This window comes from Oryx dammah, unplaced genomic scaffold (assembly GCF_014754425.2).
Source record: "Oryx dammah isolate SB20612 unplaced genomic scaffold, SCBI_Odam_1.1 HiC_scaffold_9, whole genome shotgun sequence".
NCBI lineage: Eukaryota > Metazoa > Chordata > Mammalia > Artiodactyla > Bovidae > Oryx > Oryx dammah.
In genome coordinates, this window is record NW_024070193.1 from 17,716,298 (window position 1) to 17,737,852 (window position 21,555).

General features: G+C 52.0%; 1 protein-coding gene across 6 annotated transcripts in view; it reads right to left on the reverse strand.

The window, feature by feature from the left end:
* The window catches only part of FAM3D (FAM3 metabolism regulating signaling molecule D), an 80,075-nt gene that overhangs the window by 13,922 nt on the left and 44,598 nt on the right, over positions 1 to 21,555 (reverse strand). For 5 of the 6 annotated variants that reach the window (XM_040246523.1, XM_040246524.1, XM_040246526.1 and 2 more), the window contains 5 exons: positions 15,003 to 15,053; positions 12,470 to 12,577; positions 9,801 to 9,818; positions 6,462 to 6,585; positions 5,066 to 5,124 (listed from right to left, as the gene is read on the reverse strand). In XM_040246523.1, the coding sequence (XP_040102457.1) occupies positions 5,066 to 5,124; positions 6,462 to 6,585; positions 9,801 to 9,818; positions 12,470 to 12,577; positions 15,003 to 15,015 (322 nt within the window). In that variant the 5' untranslated portion in view covers positions 15,016 to 15,053. Of the gene's footprint in view, positions 1 to 5,065; positions 5,125 to 6,461; positions 6,586 to 9,800; positions 9,819 to 12,469; positions 12,578 to 15,002; positions 15,054 to 17,129; positions 17,453 to 21,555 lie in introns of those variants that run through there. The other variant, XM_040246525.1, reaches the window with a different exon arrangement.

A 21,555-nucleotide genomic window follows, 5' to 3' on the forward strand; every position in this document is an offset into this window, starting at 1 on the left:
TGCAACTGAACTGAATCCAACCAATCTAGATTGATGTTCTGCCTTGCCACTTCTTAAAGCAGGAGTTAGCATTTGACCTGAATTTTTGCATCGGTACTATGGGATGTGGCAACTAAATGAGATGTATTTAAATTATGAGCATGCAATATAAATCTTACCTGCAAAAGTGTAACTAAGAAAATAGTCATCATTATTATTCTCACCTAAACTAGGAAGCCTGCAATGTGAATCCTCCGACTCTTGAAGGCAAAGGGATTTGCAGTGGGCTGACGTGTACTCAGTGTCCTGAGTGCAGTGACCCAGATTGCGTTTGTGGGCTTTGCAAACGGTCCAAATTTTACAGGAAATCAGGTGTTCCGGAGGAACATGCAATTCTTACCTTTGGCCACTAGATGGGGATGTTGCAGAGGGGATGGCAGCTCTATCCTCGCTGTCACTCCCTCTGCGGATTTGATACGAGGGTGGCGACAGGGGCCTGGATAGTGGCAGCTCTTCTGCCGGGTAGGGGCAGGCTCTCACTGTAGCTCCTCCTGAATTCTTGGAGCCACTAGTGTCCCAGTCCCTCCTGGCACTTCACCTGGGGCTCTTGGAAGGGAGTCTGTGAAATTGCTTTTGTGATCCCATGTATTTATTAATTTTTCTGGACCTAGGGGAAGGAGGTGTAGTTTGGGTACTTTCTCAAAGGAATCCCTGCCGTCTAAAAGGTTGAGAACCACTATCTTTGGCAATCCTTTTGTTGTTCTGGCTCGAGGAGACCCCAGAGGCCCTAATGTTGTGTCAGATTTTCCACAGCTGGCCGGCAGGGGGCGCTGCACAGTGCTTGGAGACATCTCTAGTCCAGGGGGCAGTTTTGCTGAGTGATTAAGACCTGGAGTCAGCCAGATCTGGGTTCAAATCTAGATGATTCTGTTGGCTGTGTATCCTGTGTCTCTCTGAGCTCGTTTCTTACCTGCATAATGGGGATGCTGAGAATAGCACTCCCTGTTAGCACTGAGGTCAGTGACATAGCTGGAACACATTACACAGTCCGTGCTCCCTAATTGATAGCCCTTAGTGGAGAAGGAAATGGCAGCCCACTCCAGTATTCTTGCCTAGAGAATCCCATGGACAGAGGGGCCTGGCAGGCTACAGTCTATGGTGCTGCAAGAGTCAGACACGACCGAGTGACTAAGCACACACAGTATTATGAGTGGTTATTTTTATCTCTGGGCTTTGTGAGGGGTGGGGAGGGAGGCCCATCCCTCCTGAAACATGTCCCTGTTTCAGGCTTGGCCTGCAGCTGGCTGCCTGTTCACCGCATACTGGAGATGCAGGGTTAGTGAGACTGTCGGCCTCCCGGGGTCTCCCTGCTTCCAGCCTCCCTATTCCAAGCTGGAAGCAGGTTTCTGGGTGCAGGGCTGGGCCCTCAGGACCTACTCAAAGCCTTTCTGAGAATCCCTAGTTCCCTCTGCTTCAGGTCCACACTTCTTGGTAGGACACTTAGCCCCTTATCCTCTGGCCCTGCCCCACCTGTCATGAGCCTGCTTCCATGTTACAGCCAGACAGAGCCTGTGTGGACCCCCAAGCCCTTCTCCTCCCTTCCCTGTACCCTGCACAGTGATGTTGTTGCCTGGAAGGTGCCTCCCTCTTTTCTCCTGGTCACTCCCTACTTCCCATCAGGCCTCAGCTGACCATCACCTCCCTCTGGAAGCCTTCCCCGACTACCTCCACTGCCAGCTCTGTGTCCCATTCCCAGAGATGTGTTTCCTTTTCTTCCACACATGCTCACCACCTTCTGATAGTCTGTGAACCTCGTGGATGCCCACACGTCAAGCCAGGGTCTGTCCTGGTTCACAGCTGACTCCCAGAACCCCATGCATGCAGGGCTTGGCCCGCAGTAGCTGCCATCACTCTGCTGATGAGTGAGTGGAGGTGTGCACTCAGCTTGTGGCCTCACATTGTCCCCTGTGGTTTCACATGTGTTGATTTAAGCTGGGATGGCCTTTAGGATGGGGTCATGTTTCACAGGAGCAGTGAGTCCTCCTGAGAAGCATATCCTTCCTGACAAAAGTAGAGGAGATTAAGAAGAGGTGCCAAGAATACGCAGAAGAACTATACAAAAAGGATCTTTATGACCCAGATAATCATGATGGTGTGATCACTCACCTAGAGCCAGACATACTGGAACGTGAAGTCAAGTGGGCCTTAGGAAGCATCACTATGAACAAAGCTAGTGGAGGTGATGGAATTCCAGGTGAGCTATTTCAAATCCTGAAAGATGATGCTGTGAAAGTGCTGCACTCAATATGCCAGCAAATTTGGATAACTCAGCAGTGGCCACAGGACTGGAAAATGTCAGTTTCCATTCCAATCCCAAAGAAAGGCAATGCCAAAGAATGCTCAAACTACCACACAATTGCACTCATCTCACACGCTAGTAAAGTAATGCTCAAAATTCTCCAAGCCAGGCTTCAGCAATACGTGAACCGTGAACTTCCAGATGTGCAAGCTGGTTTTAGAAAAGGCAGAGGAACAAGAGATCAAATTTCCAACATCCGCTGGATCATGGAAAAAGCAAAAGAGGTCCAGAAAAACATCTATTTCTGCTTTATTGACTATGCCAAAGCCTTTGACTGTGTGGATCACAATCAACTGTGGAAAATTCTTCAAGAGATGGGAATACCAGACCACTTGACCTGCCTCTTGAGAAACCTATATGCAGGTCGGAAAGCAACAGTTAGAACTGGACATGGAACAACAGACTGGTTCCAAACAGGAAAAGGAGTCCGTCAAGGCTGTATATTGTCACCCTGCTTATTTAACTTATATGTAGAGTACATCATGAGAAACCCTGGGCTGGAAGAAGAACAAGCTGGGATCAAGATTGCCGGGAGCAATATCAATAACCTCAGATATGCAGATGACACCACCCTTATGGCAGAAAGTGAAGAGGAACTAAAAAGCCTCTTGATGAAAGTGAAAGAGGAGAGTGAAAAAGTTGGCGTAAAGCTCAGCATTCAGAAAACTAAGATCATGGCATCTGGTTCCATCACTTCATGGCAAATAGATGGGGAAACAGTGGAAACAGTGTCAGACTATTTTTGGGGGCTCCAAAGTCACTGCAGATGGTGACTGCAGCCATGAAATTAAAAGATGCTTACTCCTTGGAAGAAAAGTTATGACCAACCTAGATAGCATATTGAAAAGCAGAGACATTACTTTGCCAACAAAGGTCCATCTAGTCAAGGCTATGATTTTTCCAGAGGTCATGTATGGATGTGAGAGTTGGACTGTGAAGAAAGCTGAGTGCCGAAGAATTGATGCTTTTGAACTGTGGTGTTAGGGAAGACTCTTGAGAGTCCCTTGGACTGCAAGGAGATCCAACCGGTCCATTCTGTAGGAGATCAGCCCTGGGATTTCTTTGGAAGGAATGATGCTAAAGCTGAAACTCCAGTACTTTGGCCACCTCATGCGAAGACCTGACTCATTGGAAAAGACTGATGCTGGGAGGGATGGGGGGCAGGAGGAGAAGGGGACGACAGAGGATGAGATGGCTGGATGGCATCACTCACTTGATGGACATTAGTCTGAGTGAACTCCGGGAGTTGGTGATGGACAGGGAGGCCTGGCGTGCTGCGATTCATGAGGTCACAAGGAGTCGGACACGACTGAGCGACTGAACTGACGGACTGACTGACACACGCTAGTAAAGTAATGCTCAAAATTCTCCAAGCCAGGCTTCAGCAATATGCAAACCTTGAACTTCCAGATGTTCAAGCTGGCTTTAGAAAAGGCAGAGGAACCAGAGATCAAATTGCCAACATCCGTTGGATCATGGAAAAAGCAAGAGAGTTCCAGAGAAACATCTATTTCTGCTTTATTGACGATGCCAAAGCCTTCGACTGTATGAATCACAACAAACTGTGAAAAATTCTGAAAGAGATGGGAATACCAGACCACCTGACCTGCCTCCTGAGAAATCTGGTCAAGAAGCAACAGTTAGAACTGGACATGGAACAACAGACTGGTTCCAACTCAGGAAAGGAGTATGTCAAGGCTGTATATTGTCACCCTGCTTATTTAACTTATATGCAGAGTACATCATGAGAAATGCTGGACTGGGTGAAGCACAAGCTGGAATCAAGATTACTGGGAGAAATATCAGTAACCTCAGATATGCAGATGACACCACCCTTATGGCAGAAAGTGAAGAATTGAAGAGCCTCTTGATGAAAGTGAAAGAGGAGAGTGAAAAAGTTGGCTTAAATCTCAACATTCAGAAAACTAAGATCAAGGCATCCGGTCCCATCACTTCATGGGAAATAGATGGGGAAACAGTGGAAACAGTGTCAGACTTATTTTGGGGGGCTCCAAAATTACTGCAGATGGTGACTTCAGCCATGAAATTAAAAGATACTTACTCCTTGGAAGAAAAGTTATGACCAACCTAGACAGCATATTAAAAAGCAGGGACATTACTTTGCCAACAGAGGTCTGTCTAGTCAAACCTATGGTTTTTCCAGTGGTCATGTATGGATGTGAGAATTGGAGTATAAAGAAAGCTGAGCACCGAAGAATTGATGCTTTTGAACCATGGTGTTGGAGAAGACTCTTGAGAGTTCCTTGGACTGCAAGGAGATCCAACCAGTCCATTCTAAAGGAGATCAGCCCTGAATATTCATTGGAAGGACCAGTGTTGAAGCTAAAACTCCAATTCTTTGGCCACTTGATCCAAAGAGTTGACTTATTTGAAAAGACCATGGTGTTGGGAAAGATTGAAGGTGGGAGGAGAAGGGGACGACAGAGGATGAGATGGTTGCATGGCCTCACTGACTCAATGGACATGAGCTTGAGTAAACTCCGGGAATTGATGCTGGGCAGGGAGGCCTGGCGTGCTGCAGTCCTTGGGGTTGAAAGAGTTGGACACAACTGAGCAACTGAACTGAACTGATTATCCTGAGACTGGTGCACAGGCAGGAGCCTGGCTGTGACTGTGGTGTAGACCTGGTCTTTTAGACCTGTTCCCATAGGCCAGCCAGGCTTAGGAGCATGCTGGAAGCTGTCTGGGAATGGGTCAGCAACTCACCGTCCACCAGGACGATGTTCAGGCCTCTGCCCACGTTGTTTTTCACAGGACTCATGATCCTAAAGGAAAAGAGAGAAACAAAACGCACCCGTTGGTCCTGAGTGTGGAATGAGCACTGTGTGTTCCAGACTCTGGAACTCTGAGAGGGCCCACACGGTGCAATGCGGAAGTGTCAAGAGGATACACAGCATCATTTGGGCATCTGCTTTCTCCTGGAAATGAGCAGTGGGCTGGATTCTCTGAGAGTCTCTCACGGCACGTTTGGACCAGAACAGTCTGCTCGGGGAAGAGGGAGGGTCCCTGCCTGGGGCTGGGAGGTGCTGGAGAAGCGGCCAGCCCGTCTCCCCAGGCCAGGAGGAGGGCAGAGTCTGGCCATGTCTGGGGTCCCCAAGGGGAGCCCAGCTGTGTTCCTGCCGCCCAGTATCCTGTCCTCTGGTGTCCTTGAAAACTGTCCTTCTCTGTCTCTAACCAGGAGGTTCTCAGCATGGACCTCCCTCCCAGGCCTGGACAAGCGAGTATGCTGTGCCGCTGACCACAGTGATCAGGCCAGCGTGGTCACGTGACCTAGGCCAGCCAATGAGCCCCAGTCCCGGGACTGTCACAGGGTTAATTCACAAGGGGAAGCTCTTCCCAGTGGGGTGCTAGACAGGGCTGTTACGTCAACCCACCTGGTAGCCACCCTCCTTCACCATATAAAGAAGTCCATTTTCAGTAGAGAAAGCCGAATCCCATGACAGAGGTATGCGGAGCTGAAGGTGCTATGAGCGGGAGCCTTGAGACTTGGTCTGAACCCCTGGATTCAGCTGTTTCTGATGGCCACTGTCTCTGGGCTTTTGGGCACACAAATCGGCAAGTCTCCTTGTTCTGCCTAAGCAATTTGGAGCTAGGTTCAGATTCCAGATTCCTGTCTCTGGCTTCTTTTGTAGGGTGGACTTGCTGCCCTACCTAGGAAGCCTGGCACACAGTCTTTGTCCTGCACCTGGGCCCAAGCCCTGGCACCGCTGCCTCTGGCCTGTGACACCTGGCCTTGATCTTGAACATGCGAGGCACGCCCCTCACAGGAAGCCCAGCAGCTTGGCTGTCAGACAGACCTGCATTCACATCTGGCTCTACCAATGGTTAGCTGAGTAACTGCGTCTTAGTTTCCTCATCTTTACAAAGGGGAGAATTATCGCCCACCTCTAGGAGTGCTGGGGTGCAAGGGAGATGCTGCTGCAAGTCACCTACGAAGGCACTGGCAGATTTGCAAGCCATCAGGATGATTATTATGGCTGACTAACCCACCCAGAGTAAAAGGAAGTGTGTGGAAGGTGTGGGCTGGGCTCAGGGCCACCCTGAGGCCTCTGAACTTGCTGATGAATGAAGGCATGAAAGTAATGAAATGCCAGAAACTTACATTTGGTCCTCAAAGCACATGGTGGGGCCCACGACGTTGGCGGCCCCACTGACGATTTTAAACGCAAAGTAGTTGTCTGGGCACGATTTGCTGAGGCCACACTTGGTCTTCACCAACTGTGAAGCTGGGGAGGGAACGCAGCAGCTTTGGTGGTGGCAGGAGGCCCTGGAGGAGGAGGGGAGCTGGGGGTGGGCGTGGTGGGAGGGTAGGGGAGTGAGGGTGGAGCGTGGCTAAGGGCCTCTTCCCAGAGACATCTTTCCTGACTACCTAAGTCTACGTACGGACTTGCCCCTTTCTGGGCTCCCACAGAGTCTCCAACAACCCCATGAAGACACAGGATAACATGTGTCTGACCACCCAGAGTTCATTTCCGGGCTTCCCATCCCAGCTGCAGCCCGGACACAATGCCTGGCTGTCTCCACGCCCCTGGCAGCTGTGTGCGGAACAGTGAGTGGTGGGTTAGTGACCAGAGCCTCCAGAGTGATCAGGGGATTCCCCTGCGAACTCCCTCTTAAGCCACAGCAGCCTTTCGAGCTCTCAGAGGCCCCTGTGGACAAGTCCCTGGGGGCCCAGCATGGCGGGTGGGCGCATGTCCCACTAACCAGGTTTCCTTGAGCAAGTCCTCAACCTCCTAGCACATCTAGTCCCTCAGCTGGGAAACGGGCTAATCATGGTGCCTCCCCACTGGGTCGTGTGTGGGCTTAATGAGTGCAGGTTAGGGTTCAGAGCTTATTGGCTGTTCCTGTCACTCACTTTCCATGCCCCTACTATGTCTGGGACTCACAGGGACTAGGCAGGTTCTGGGACCTCCCGCTGGTCTGAGCATGGTCTCTGGAGCCCACTGAGGACTCAACAGGTGAGACCTTTGCTTTCTGTGGCTGCTATGACGCCCTATATCCTCTCCATGTGGCTCTCCCCAGGCAGACCCTGTGGAAGGCAGGAGAGGCAGACGGGCCCTCAAACAGCCGCCGAGGTGTCACGCGTGCCGTCAGCCTCGCAGTTTCCAACTTGTATTAACGCGTGTTTGTTTTTTAACACCACCTAACAGTTTGGAAGTTGCCCTTAGGAAGACTGAGTAAATGGGGAGTTAGAGCGCTTTCACCTGCAGAGGGAGAGCTGTGGCTGGGCGGCCTCGCTCTCTTCCAGCCCCTTGGGCCAGGCATCCAGCTGAGCCAGGCCAGGGGCACTTGGAGCAGACCCACAGGCTTCCTAAAGATGCGGCGTATGCCAGGGCCTTGCTGTGTGCTAGGCACTGTGGTGAGCACTTTTTCTTTACTGTCTTGTTAAATCTTCCCCATAACTCCCATGGCTGGCACACAGTAGGCACTCAGTAAGTCCTCACTGAATGATCACCTAGAGCATCTCGGTGAGTAGGGTCTCCACGCCCTTGCCAGCCTAGAGGGGGGCTCCGTGGGAATCAGAAACAAGCACCCCTCTGCCAAGGTGGGGGACACGGCCCCTAGTGCCAAGCTCAGCAAGCCCCTGGTGCCTCTGAGTAGGTGAAGGCGCCCTTTCCTAGGAGTGAATGCCACCTGCACCAGGGTTCCCCTGGCGGAGTGGGTGGCCCTGACGATCTGAGTGGAATGCCCACCCTAGGCTCTCACCCCTCCACCCTGAGTTCCCGCACATCCGCCTGATGGGTGTAACCAGAGCTCCAACCGGGACATCATCACCAGAGAGTGAGGGCCGGGAGTGGAGATGCCCCTGAGGAAGTGTCCAGAGAGAGGGCCTGGCATGTGAACCGGATGTCCCTGCCCAGCCCTCTGGACAGAACCCCCGACAAAAGTGCTGGTGGAGGGTGAGGCTGGGAGGGGTCCTCTTCTCCTATGAGTCTTGGGGCCCCACCTCCGGCCACCTGCCCCCCCCACAGGGAGCCCAGTTTACTTTAGAGTCCAGAGGGTCTCATCTTGCTGGACGGGCTGTTTCAGGCCTTGGGGACCACCCTGGAGTTGGCCTGGGGCCTGATCACCTGTGCTGAGTCTGACAAACCCGATGTCAACAGGCCAGCTTAGCAGGCTTTTCTCAAATTGATTTTCTGACCATCCAGGCTTCACGGTCAAGCTATTGGACATGGGGGAGGAGGCCCAGGGGTCTCAGCCACTGAAGGGCAGGTGATTGGCTGTGTGGGTTTGGGTTCTGGGGGCTTTCTAAGCTGTCCCACCCCTCTGGGAAGCCCAGCGCTATTGCTTGGGGCATGCAGCTGACCGCTGGAGGGGTGTGGTCTGGGGGAACCTGGGCCAATTTCAGGAATCTGCTGTGTGACTTGCCATAAATCTCTCCCTTTCGCTTTGCCAACTATAAAATGAGGGGATTGGTTTAGATTAGGAATGGAGAAGGGGACCCAGAGGTGCTGTCTCTTGTTAAGGTGTGTTGAGAGGGTGGGCTCCAGACTACAAGGGGAGGTTGACTCCCACTCTGCCCCTGAGAGCTATGTTGCCTTGGCCAGGAGATTTCAACTCTCTGAGCCTCAGTTTCCTCATCTATAAAATGGGGGTATGTATACCACCTGCCTAGGGTTGTGGTGAGAATTGCAGAAGGTGCCCAGAAAGTTCGGAATAGAGTGCTGGCACAGTGGACACTTAATCCCTGTCATCATCACCATAATTGTCCCCTCCCCCATCTTCTCTGCACCTCTGGAGCTGGGTCATTGTGAAACACTGTTCCGACACCCAGCATTCCTGGCCTCCCACTGTTCTCTCCATTCCCATACTCGCGTACCTGACTCTGCAAGCAAGCTCTCTCCTGGGGTCCCAGCACTCCTGCCCCTAGGCCTTTGTACAGCATGGTACCTCCTGTGCAAGGAAGAGCTGAAAAGCCACCTCCTCCTTGAGGCCTTCCCAGACCCCATCCTACTGGAAGTGGGCAGCCCTCCTGGAGCCCTGGGCACTTGCTCCACCTCTCTCAGTACACATGGTTCTTCTACCCAAAGAGACAATCAGCACCCCCTTCTGATTGCTGCTGGGGCCCTTGTGGTGCCCAGCATGGCCCTGAAGCAGAAGCCATAAGCCAATTCTGGGGTCACTGCAATGAGGATAATAAGCATAGCCTGCATCCGTGGAGCTCCCAGCCACGTAGGGGATGAGAGAGTGGAGACAGGGTGGCTGCAGTCCATACTGCAGGCTGGGGTCACCAGGGAAGGGAGAGAGTTGAAGCCTCCCTAAGAGTCTGAATGGCTGAGAAGGGGCCACAGGGCTTGGGGGCTTCACAAGGCACCAGCAGACCAAGGAGTGAAAGCTGGGCGGGCTCTGGGAAACCAGGTTTCTCTCAAAGCTTCAGGGCTGGGAGTAGACACCCTGGAACGCCTCACTCTAAGAGCATCAGGGCTGAGTTGACACTCACAGTTCTTGTGGGCTGAACCTGTTGGAGAGAAGACAGAATCTGGTGAGCAAGTGTTTTGAGCTTGCCCGCATAATGGAGGTGGGTCCTGGGTGGGGGTGGGGGGAAGAAGGGAAATCAGAGTGGTGCTGGCCTGGCCAAGCACAGTCCCCCTCCCGTGGCAAGGGGGGGAAATGAGCTGAAAGTCCTATTATATCTGGGAGTCCTTCTGCACTTGCTGCTGCCACCTCTTCACACACGCACGCATGCACACACACACACACGCGCGCATGCACACACACACACACACACACACACACACACACATGATTCTGTCACGGCTGAAAAGAAGCAAGCCTCTGTGGTGAGGCCCTCTGGACTTGGAGCCTGATGGTGTGTGACCAACTGCGTGGCAGTTTTCTCCTCTGGGGCTGAGCCTCTGCGCCTGCACAGCAGCTGTGGGGAAGGCCCAGTGAGAGGAGCCCTGAGGGCCTGGCTGGGAGCCTGGAGCCCTGGCCTCTGGGAGGGGCAGGACTGTGCCGCTGCCGCTGCTGAGCTGCCTTGTACGTCCCTTCCTGACTCCTGCAGCCCCGCCTGTCTGCATTGGGCTGCGCATCTCAGCTACACTGTGTGCAGGTTATTCTTGCGCAGGGCACAGAGATTGACTCCAGGGCCTTCGTAGGAGCCCCTAGAGCCAGCCACACCTGAAATCCGACACCTTGGGCTTCCCAATGACCCACGAAATGACATCCCACTTCGTTTAAACCACTTACAGTGGGGTTCATTATTCTCATCTGAAAGAACCCTGCCCAGTTTATCAGCCAAATCAGGAAATCTTTAATTGCCCAATTTCTGTGCCACAGACCCCTTTGGTGATCTGGAAAAGCCTATGAACTCCCCTACAAATAAATTTATTCCCACTTTTTTTGAGACACTCAGTGCTTCTTACTCTGCCAGGCAGCAAGTTATTGAATGTGTAAAATAAAATAGATTGGATTAAAAAGGAAACCAACCATACACCAAGATAATAACAAAAACAGCAGGAACCGTGGTGCTACAGTAAGCTATGTGCTTCCATGTTAATGCATTAAGTCACTGTATGTGTTTTGCAAGCCTCCAGTCATGTTAATATACTTCCATTTTTCTATATGCTATAATGAATTGTTTTTGTATCCCCCCTTCAAACCCTGAGCTGGGGCCACATTCTGGGGTGCTCCTCATTTCAGGGTCTTGGGGGCCTAACACCGAGTGGTTGCGTGTTGAGCCTTGGGGAGATGTGTTGATTCGTCACACTCCGGGTGGCTCAGTTCTGAGAGGAAGACTACCTTGGGGGCTCCCTTCAAACACTCCCCTCCTACTCCAAGCTGGGGATGTTTTCTCCACTCACTCCTGCTCTGAGCTGCCTGCACTGATCTGCACTGATCTCCTCCAAGGCCAGAAGCATGGCCAAGTCAGTCTGTGGTCTGTGAAAGTGGTGCCTAGGGCCCACGGACCTGGTGGCCACCACGTATCTATATGTATATAAACAGTTCTGAGCGGGTGTCGGGCGTGCCGGACAAGGAGCAGATGGGGTAAGGGCCCGATGAGATTCCACTGTGGGAAGCTGGTGGTAAAGGCAGGGTGCCTGTCCTCTCACTGCTGTGAAGGCATGAGCTGGCTAGGGCCACTAGAGGTTACTACATCTGACTGTGTCAATGGAGGTGGTTCTTGGTTTTTAAGGAGGACAAATCCAGAGGTATAAATTTCCCTCCCTTTCTCTCTTTCCTCTGAAAGGATTTAGATTTGGGAGACCTGGGTTCCCAGTCCTATTCTGATATCTAGAAGGGACATTTCAGGAAGTTTCTTAATCTCTCAGAGCTTCTCTTTTTCTCAGACCACACATAAAATGACAACATGAGGTCATGCTTAAGTCCACGCCACAAATATACTGTGAATCATTCCATGGGGCATTCATGCAGGTCAAATGAGACCACGCGTGTAAAGCTGCTAGCAACCATCACCCATCCATCATTCATCCATCCATCCTTCCATCCATCCATGTTTCTTTCACTTAGCAAATGTTTACTGAGCATCTGGTCTGAGGTGTTAGAGAGATAGATATACCCAAGACAAAATTCTGGCCTTCAGGAAGCTCACATTGTGTGAGCTGGAGATAGGTAATGATGAAGTAAACAAATAAATAAATAGCACAATGATGATCTGAAGGGGACAGGCTGACATCAAAGACTCTACAGGAGGAGAGCAGGTGCAGGTAGGGCTGGGGTGGTCAGGAAGGTTTCTTTGAGGAGGAAACATTTGAGCAGAGGCCCGAGGCTGAGAGGACCCGCCACAGGGAGGTCTGAGCAAAGAGGAACAGCAAGTGCGGGTGGAAGGCGCTCAAGGCCCAGGCAGTTTTCTCCCCCGCTCTGTCCCTCCCTTCTTTTCTGTCCTTCCTTCTTCGGTCATATTTCCAAAATGGCCCTTGATGCAGGCACATGTTCTGACCAGGGCCTTGGAACACTTCTCTGTTCTCCATGGGTTCTCAGCCTTCCTGACATTGGATTGGGGTGCAGTTTCCTCTTCCCTGACCCTGAATGTGTGGGGTCCCAAGGGCAGCCCTTTGCCACGTCTGGCCACCTCCTGGGTGACCCAGGGCTGGACTAGACCCTTGGCCCCTGGCCTCAGCTCTTGCCCCGGTAGTGAGCCGCACTCACCCATCCAGCGGGGCAGGCGGAGGGTTTTTATGTTGAAGTTGATATATTCGCGGATGAAGAGCCACGTGGTAACCACGGCAAAAATTAGGGCCAGGAATCGAAGCAGACCTGCAGAGCAAGGAGATGCTGCTCTGAGACCACAGCGCTAGACCGCATCGAGGCCTCACGGCAAGACTACACGCGTGTCCTCCCAAATCCCCTCAGTGAGACCTCTTCCCAAGATCCCATGTTGGAGGGAGGGTCACAAGGATTAACGTATTCATAGTCTATCTTTTTCCTGGATGCAAGTTTGCTGGGGAATTTTGTGAGCACAGAACTCCACAGGGGTTAATCGGAAGAAAAAAAGGAAGCTAGGAGCCTTGGAAATGAACTTCACCAACTTCATATCTGAATGCACGGATGAGAGGGAGAGTTAATCCTGTGTGTCAATCATGGCTGAACCTTATTTTATCTGAACGTCATGTGAAAATGGAGCAACTGCCTCACGCTGTAGGCCCAGAGCCTGCCCACACCATGGACCAGTCCCCGGCCTGCATGGCAAGACCAGTGTGAATCCACGTGATGACCCAATGGGGGACCATGCTGCAAAGTTACCTGGTGACCCTCCCCAAGGTGGGGCCGCTGGGAGGGAGGCTTAGACACACACTTCCTGGGCTCCTCTTAGCCTTTTGGAGAGGGGTGAGGTCTCAGGCAGTGAGATCTGGGAATTAGCACGCTGAGGGGAGGCCTGAGGCAGGAGAGTAGGAGGCAGGTGAGCTCTGAGAGGCAGGAAGGCTCGGGGTGGCCACCCACTACCGTGTGACCTTGGGCAGGGGCTCAGCACCTCTGAGCTGAAGCCCCTCAGTCACAGAGTGGACAGAGTAACGTGCCTGCTGCTGAGCCCATGGCTGGTGGGGAAAGATGCGGTAGGTGTCACCACTAGGCGGCCTCTAGGGTGGCTTGCGGGGGTGGGGTTGGTCCCTTGTGTTCTCCATCAACTCCCCCCAAAAGCCATCACAAACCACACACGGCGCTCTGCAGGAGCGCACACCCGCCTGCCCGACGTGGCCTCTCCGCCTCACAGCCAGGCTGCTCCCTGTCTTCTCTCCCACACAGGTGAGCCGGGCCCCCAGAGCTCCGTCTGCTCCCTCTCCTCATGACTCTGCCAGGCCTGCAGCAGGCCGCACCACACCTCCCACCTCGAGGGTTTTGGAGACCCCCATTCTGCCTTGAGAGTCAAATCCAGCCTTCAGGCAAGTTCCCTCTCTCCGTGCCTGACCTCCCTCTGTCTGCAGCCACAGCGCTCTGAAGGTGCAGCGTCTCATCTGACCTCATGCTGACCTCTGCACCACCCTTGCTCCTCAGCCCTGAATTCAGCTGTGACTTCGTGCTGGTCTCAAGCTCCTTGGGGCGAGGGAGAAGGCCCTCCGGATCCCATGGGGTGGGGCTCAGGTCTGTGGGGTCCCTCATCTTCTAGGGCCTCAGCTCACATCATGTGGCACTCCTTTTGTGCCGGGCGCTAGGCGAGCGGCATCGACACACGGTATCTCAGTCCCTTCTGTGTTGTAGGCTCCCGGTTATCCCCGCTGTCATATGAGGAAACTGCACCTCAGAGATCTGGTCACTGGCTAGTAAGTGACAGGAGGTGGGACCTGAACCTGGATAAGTAAGGTGCCTATAACACCCGGGTTCTTCAGGGACCTACATTCAATATCCTTTAATAAACCATAATGGAAATGAATATAGAAAATAATGTGTGTAGATATGTATACAACTGAATCATTATGCTGTACAGCAGAAATTAACACAACATTGTAAATCAACTATACTTTAACAGCTTCCCTGGTGGCTCAGATGGCAAAGAATCTGCCGGCAATACAGGAGACTGGGGTTCAGTCCTTGGATTGGGAAGATCCCCTGGAGAAGGGAATAGCAACCCATTCCAGTATTCTTGCCTGGAAAATCCCAAGGACAGAGGAGCCTGGCAGGCTATAGTTCATGGAGTTGCAAAGACTTGGATACAACTGAGTGACTAACACACACTTCAATAAAAATAAATAAAAGTTGTGCTCTGAACTTCCTCACTGGTGTTTGGAAATACAAACGAATTGTGTCAGTTTCCTGTTTGTGCCTCAGTTCCCCTATCTCTCTCTACACAGAGGGTACAGTCTGAGGGTGGAAGCTTGGAGCAAAGGCCTCTCCTGGTGCCCAGCCCTGTGGTTTCAGGATTCTAGAATAGCCCTCTACAAATGTTTTGTCTGTAATTTCCAGCCAGGGTGAAGTGTTTCCCAGAGCGGGTGCGTCTCCACGTCCCCAGCCAGGTGGGCCAGTTTCTGCAACCCTTAGCCTTGAGGCAGGAAGTCCCCTGTTTACACTCTTCCAGGCCCTCCTTGGATTGGTTTTTACCTGGAATTCTGGCCTGACCAGCTGAGAACAGATGAATCCAAGTGGGCTGTGAGTCCAGCATGGGCAGACACCGCTGACAGAAAAGCAATTCCCAAACCTGATTCAGACTGCAACCTTGAACCCTGGAGTCCTCAGAGCCTGGCCTTACCTGATAGTCTCATCCTGTCGAGGAGAAGAGCGGCTGGGGGTCAGGGTCAGTCTGTGGAGAGAAGAAAATAAGATTGGAAACTGGTATCTAGGGTGTGAAAGTGAACAAGACTGAAGATGAGGGATAGGTTCCTAAAACCCAGCGCGCCATAGTTCTTTTGGTTTGGTGCCGTCTGTGCCCTCTCTGCCTTTACCTCCTCTTCGCTTTTGCCCCTGGAGTTTCATATTCAATTCAACATGCCTTTTTGGAATGCAGAGATTAGGACGCAGAGGAAGATGCAGTCTGCCAGCCATCAGCCCTTGGAGGCTTGATTCATCCATGCATCTACCCATCCATGTGTCCATCCATCCATCCATCCATTTATACATCCATCCATCCATCCATACATCCATCCATCCATCCATTTGTCTATCAGTCCATTCATTTGTACATCCATCCATCATTCTGTCCCTCCAGCCAGCTGAGAGATATTGAGCTAGCCAGCCCCAGTGAAACCATTAGGAAGCAGAAGCTCAAGTGATCTTTGCTGATGGGCCAACATTATGAGTAACAGGGACTCACATAGCACACAGGTGAGTTTGCTCCGGGTACCGTATGTACATCATCTTCTTTAATCCTCATACCCACCCTGCCCCCCTTCCCCCACCCCCGATGCCTCCACACTCCCGCTTCAGGGGTGAGTAAGCTAAGACTCTCCATTGTTAAGCCCAGGGCTGTTCAGTGTGCCAGAGTCAGGGGCAGGATCTGGACGCAGGTCTCAGCTGCCTCGTTCCCATGATGTCACCCAGTCAGTGCTGTCTCAGAGGAGAGATGAAACTGAAGTTTCCTCCCTTCCCGAGTCCTGGGCAGGGGCAGGGTCATCTTCCGTCCCACCTTGCCCCTCTGCTGCCCCAGCTACCGGTAGTTACCAGGGATTTGACAGTGCTGAGACCCCTCAGGAGGTGTCTGGAGACGAAGAAGAGGGGAGAGCAAGGCAGCTGGTAACTGTTCCGGGTCTCAGAGCCCCCCAGCCATCTGGAGGGTCTCCGACTGCAGTGACTTGCTCCCATCACTCTTCCTGCCTCCTCCCCACCCCAGAATCCTCTTTATCCTAAGAATCCATTTCAACAGACTCTGTATCCAAAGCCCAGCAGCCAAGGATCCAGACAGGAGACAGAAGACCTGGACACACCTGGTACCGAGGTGGTCAGGTTGGGTCAGTCCTTGTTATTTCATCAGCGGCAACAGCAAATGCAACCCATATTTCCTTTCGAGAATAATGAAAAATCCTCCCACCCACCCTGGCCCTCTACCCACTAAGACCTTCCAGGTGAGAAAGCTGAGCCATCACCTGGCCTCACCCGGAATATTGTAGGACTTTAAATTTCTGAAATTTGTATTACTAAGCTTTTTTTTTTTTTAAGATAAAAAAAATATACCCTTAAATTAAATAAATAAATAAGGTTTTGGCTGTGCTGGGTCTTTGCTAGGCAGGCTTTCCTTTAGCTGTGGCAAGCGGGAGCTGCTCTCTAGCTGCGGCGCTCTGGCTGCTCATTGCGGTGGCTTCTGTTGTTGACGAGCACGGGATCTAGGGTGCACGGGCCTCAGGAGCTGCAGCTCTCAGGCTCTAGAGCACAGGTTCAATCAATAGTTGTGGCACAGCGCTTAGTTGCTTCGCAGCATGTGGGATCTTCCCAGATCAGGGACTGAACCCGTCTCCTGCCTTGGCAGGTGAATTCTTAACCATGGAGCCACCGGGGAAGCCCCACTGTGCTCTTGAATGTTCTCAGAATATTTCCTACAGAAAGCAGCCCAGGCTCCTGGATGAGGCTTAAAGGACCTTCTGTGGGGTCCCCCATGTGTGGAGGAGCCAAGAGACCTGGGGGCCGGACAAGATGGAAGGACGGCGACAGGGTCTGACAGACGAAGGGACAGACATGGATACTGATGGAGATAGAGACTAGAGAGACAAAAACAAGGACAAGAGGGAGAGGAACATGGCAGAGATACAGAGACAGAGGGAGAGAAAGGAGACAGAGCAGAGAGACAGGAACAGGATGAGAGAGACAGAGGGTAAGTCCTCATGACAGGCTCATTCCCAGCTTCAGAGGGAGCGAGAGAGACAGGCAGAGGGCAGGGGGCATGTACCTGGGCAGGGGGCTAGCCTCTCCCTCTGGAGCCACGGCGAGCAGGGCTCTGGCTTCAGGGGTGGGGGCGGCGAGGGCTCTTCCGGCCTGACGTCCCTCCTGGCCAAGTCCCTGGTGACCCAGTCAGCCCTTCAGAGCTCGCTGGGCTCCTGAGTCCCCTGGTGGCCCATCCTGCCAGCCAGCAGTGGGAGGGTCTGGAGCCCAGGCCAGGCCTGCTGAAGGTGGGGCAGGAAGGGGAAAAGCACCTAGGGCAGGCACGAAAGGTGAGGCAAGAGTTCTCTCTGCAGCCTCCCAGACCCCGAACAGTTTCCTTTCTCCTTGTTTCTAGGATTACCTCAACCTGTTATTCAGGTTATGAAATTGTGAGACAAAAGCATAGGAAGAAACATCCTGTTCCCCCGCCTGCTGGCTTGAGTGGCCCAGGCACAGACTCAGTGGAGGGTGGAGGGTGGGAAGCAGGAGATGGGGGTGGGGAGGTCAGAAGTTAAGGCACGAATTGCTAACAAACTGCTCCACTGCGAACTGAGCAGAATGCCCACAGTCTGCCCTCACCATCCATGAGCCTCTCCGTTCGTCCTGCCCTCTCCCCCGGACAGCTTCTGATTTCTGGCTTCAGGTCCAGCCCTGTGCACTGGACCCCGGGCATGCTTTGCTTTTCCATGCCAGGCCTGGTCTTCTGCAGGCCTGGTAGGGTGCTAAGCACTCAGGAGGTGCTTGCTGAATATTTGAGGACTGATCAAATTGGACTTCTTGTATAGTCCTGGAAGGTTAGGATGATGAAACCACCAGGTTGAGAAGGAAGCTGAAGTTCAGAGAGGGCAAGTGACTTGTCTGAGACCACACAGCCAACTGTGGATTTTATTCCTAAAGCATTCTCTGAGGACTGGTTGGAAGGAGGCTGGGCGTGCACTAGGAATGGGGATGTGACTGTGAACCAGATGGACTCTGGAGCATCCCTGGGGCTCTGGCATTGCCCGTCCCTCTGTCTGAACACTGTTGCTCTGCCTCTTTGCCTGGAACATTCCAACTCATCCTTCCAGTCTCAGTGCAGTGGCCACTTCCTCTGGGAAGTTATCCCTGACCTTCCAAGATCAAACACCTACCTGTGGTTTTGAGTTGGGAGAATGTCCTTCATGGTACCCCAGCTTGTCTAAAGGGGCTGACCACTCAGAGCACTGTGATTCCTTGTGATTGGTTCAGGAGGGAGCATGTGACCCAAACAAGACCAGAGTTTTTCCCTGATGGGTCTCTGGGAACTGAGGAGAGGGAAGCCCTTTTCTCCTTGATGATGCTAAGCTTGATGTCTGTAATCCTGGGGTGGCTGGAGTCCCTTTGGCACTCCCTGCCAGTAGCTGCTATAGACAAACCTCACCAGAAGATGCAAATACAAGGGGCAGTGCCGCGGTCTTGAAAGAGTCAGGCAGCAAAAAACTTGTGAGGTCAGGAAAGAGGATGGATTTGGGGATCAGACAGGCCTGGCTTTGTCACTTAGCAGCTGTGTGTTCTGGGGCGCATGGGTCTTAGCTTCCTCCTTATAAACTGTGGGCAATGCTATCTACCTGTCCTGAAAAATGTAGCCGGCAGGGAGACCACCTGTTTAGAAGGCGTCTGCTGCTCTGACAGCATCCACACCATCTCCTGCCTATTGGCAGGTCCCATTTGTCCTGTGGCTTCCTGCAAGGGCACCCTCATGGCAGGATTCCTTTATGGATGTTTGCCATTTCTGTGAAACCAGAATGGCATCACAGTATCTTTCTGTCTGACTATTTGTGACATTTCTTAATGGCCCTACAGAAGCTGGGACAGCTTCCTGCTTCCTGTAGCCCTCTGTAAACAAGTGCCTTGAAGCTCAATCTTGACCTGTCACAGAGTCCTGATGGATGAAGAAAGGGTTACTTTCTTTCCAGACTGAGAGGGTTGAGGTGAGCACCCTGATGCAGAAGTAAGTGGGTACATCCTCTGATTAAATCTGGTCTATGGTTCCTGTTGATCTCAGGATAAAAGTTGAAGTATTTCACATGGCTTATACTGCCTTGTATACGGCAAAAGGAGAAGAGGGCAGCAGAGGATGAGATGGCTGGATGGCATCACCGACTCAATGGACATGAACTTGGGCAAATTCCGGGAGACAGGGAGGGACAGGGAGGCCTGGCAGGCCACTGTCGGTCGGGTTGCAGAGAGTTGGACATGACTTAGCGACTGAACAACAACAACCATACGGCCTTGTATGATCTAAGCCCTGACGTGAGGGTGACCTTGCCACCCTTCTCTGTCTGTCTCTACTTCCACTCTGCTCTCACCCCAGAACTGCCCTGAGTGACGCGCTCTTCCCTTCCTGCTTTGCACACCTGATTTCTCTACCTGCCTTCCCTGTACTGTTCGTGTCCTCAGGCCCTTACCTAGCAGCCCTTTGTTGGTGGAAAAACAAAACTCAGAAGCGATTTCCTAGCCCATCACAGGCATGCGGGCTCAGCCAACAGTCATTTCAGAATCAGCCCTGAGTTGCAGAGAAAAGGAACGCAGAGCTCTGTGAACAAGCTCTGCATCTCGCCTGGCCTGGCCACTGGCCACAGGTCAAGCTCTGTGCTCTGTTTACCAGGCCATTTCTAAGGCGGTGTGAACCTGAGGCCAGGAAAGGAACTTGGAGACATTGGGTGACAATTAGCACCAGCTAAAGCTTTATGTCTGCACCTTCAATAGCTTTAGTCCTTCAGACTTTTCAGCACCTCTTGGCAATCAGGTTTCCTCCTGTCTGCCCAGACTGCACCTCAGATGACAGACACACCGGGTTGATCTGGCGGGTTTAGTTTCAGACCACTGCAGTCAAGTGAATATCGTGATAAAGCGAGTCACATAAACTTTTTGGTTCCCAAGTACATATAAAAGTTGTATTTACACCATACTGTAGTCTATTATTAACAGAAGCAGAAGATATTAACAAGAGGAGGCAAGAATACACAGAACTGTACAAAAAAGATCTTCACAACCCAGATAATCAGGGTGTGATCACTTACCTAAAGCCAGGCATCCTGGAATTAGGAAGCATCACTATGAACAAAGCTAGTGGAGGTGATGGAATTCCAGTTGAGCCATTTCAAATACTGAAACATGATGCTGTCAAAGTGCTGCACTCAATATGCCAGCAAGTTTGGAAAACTCAGCAGTGGCCACAGGACTGGAAAAGGTCAGTTGTCATTCCAATCCCAAAGAAAGGCAATGCAAAAGAATGCTCAAACTATCGCACAACTGCACTCATCTCACATGCTAGTAAAGTGATATTCAAAATTCTCCACGCCAGGCTTCAACAGTATGTGAACTGTGAACTTCCAGATGTTCCAGCTGGCTTTAGAAAAGACAGAGGAACCAGAGATCAAATTGTGAACATCCCTTGGATCATCGATAAAGCAAGAGAGTTCCAGAAAAACATCTATTTCTGCTTTATTGACTATGCCAAAGCCTTCGTCTGTGTGAATCACAATAAACTGTGGAAAATTCTGGAAGAGATGGGAATACCAGACCACCTGACCTGCCTCTTGAGAAATCTGTATGTAGGTCAGGAAGCAACAGTTAGAACTGGACATGGGCTCTCTCCCGCGTGCGTGTGCTCTCTCTCTCTCTCTCCCTCTCCTGCATGCGTGCGCTCTTTCTCTCTCTCTCCCCCTCTCCCACGTGCTCCTCCACTCTCTTCTCTTCAAGTCTTTGGGTTGGCATGCCCTCACGCTTCAAGGATGGATTCTCCTGCTATCTTCTAAATAAAATAGAGCTGTAACACTGATTTGCCTAAGAGCTATAACACAGTTTGTCCAAGACCTGAGAGCTGTGACGCGCCAAGGGCTTTAATGTCCGTTGCTCCAAATCTTTGTTGTGACGAGACAAAGAACCGAGGAACACACACTCGCGTGACATCTATGGTGCCGTGACTCGGATGTAACCTGGCTGAAACAACCTCCAAGCGGAAGAGGCCAGGCACAGCCGGAGCCCAACTCAGCGAAGCTCCCGCAGTAGAGGCAGAACGCGAAGAAAATCCAGCGCAGGGGAAAGCCCATCGTGCTGGAAACCGGGACAGCGGAAAACAAACTCGGCAGAAAGCTCACATGGCCCAGTCTCAGATCCCAGAAGACCTCTGGTTAAGGTAAGAGGTCCTCGCTGGAGGGACATGCCTAATGAAATCTTAATTCCTTTACAATCTCTTGTTTCTCGTTCCCTCAAACCTCCTGCGAACAGGTGGGCAGCAGGGGGCACAATTGAGGGACTCTGGAGAGGCTACTCCTCAGCATGTCCCAAAGGCGCTATCTGCTGAGCCCCAGTAGCTGTTACACAAGCCAGTGGGGGTTCTTCTGTCCTTTCTCTTCTCTGTGCCAAGGATCAGACCAATGAAATTGTGAGCACCGGTCAGATATTTAGCAAATTTTCTGGAGGGCTATGAA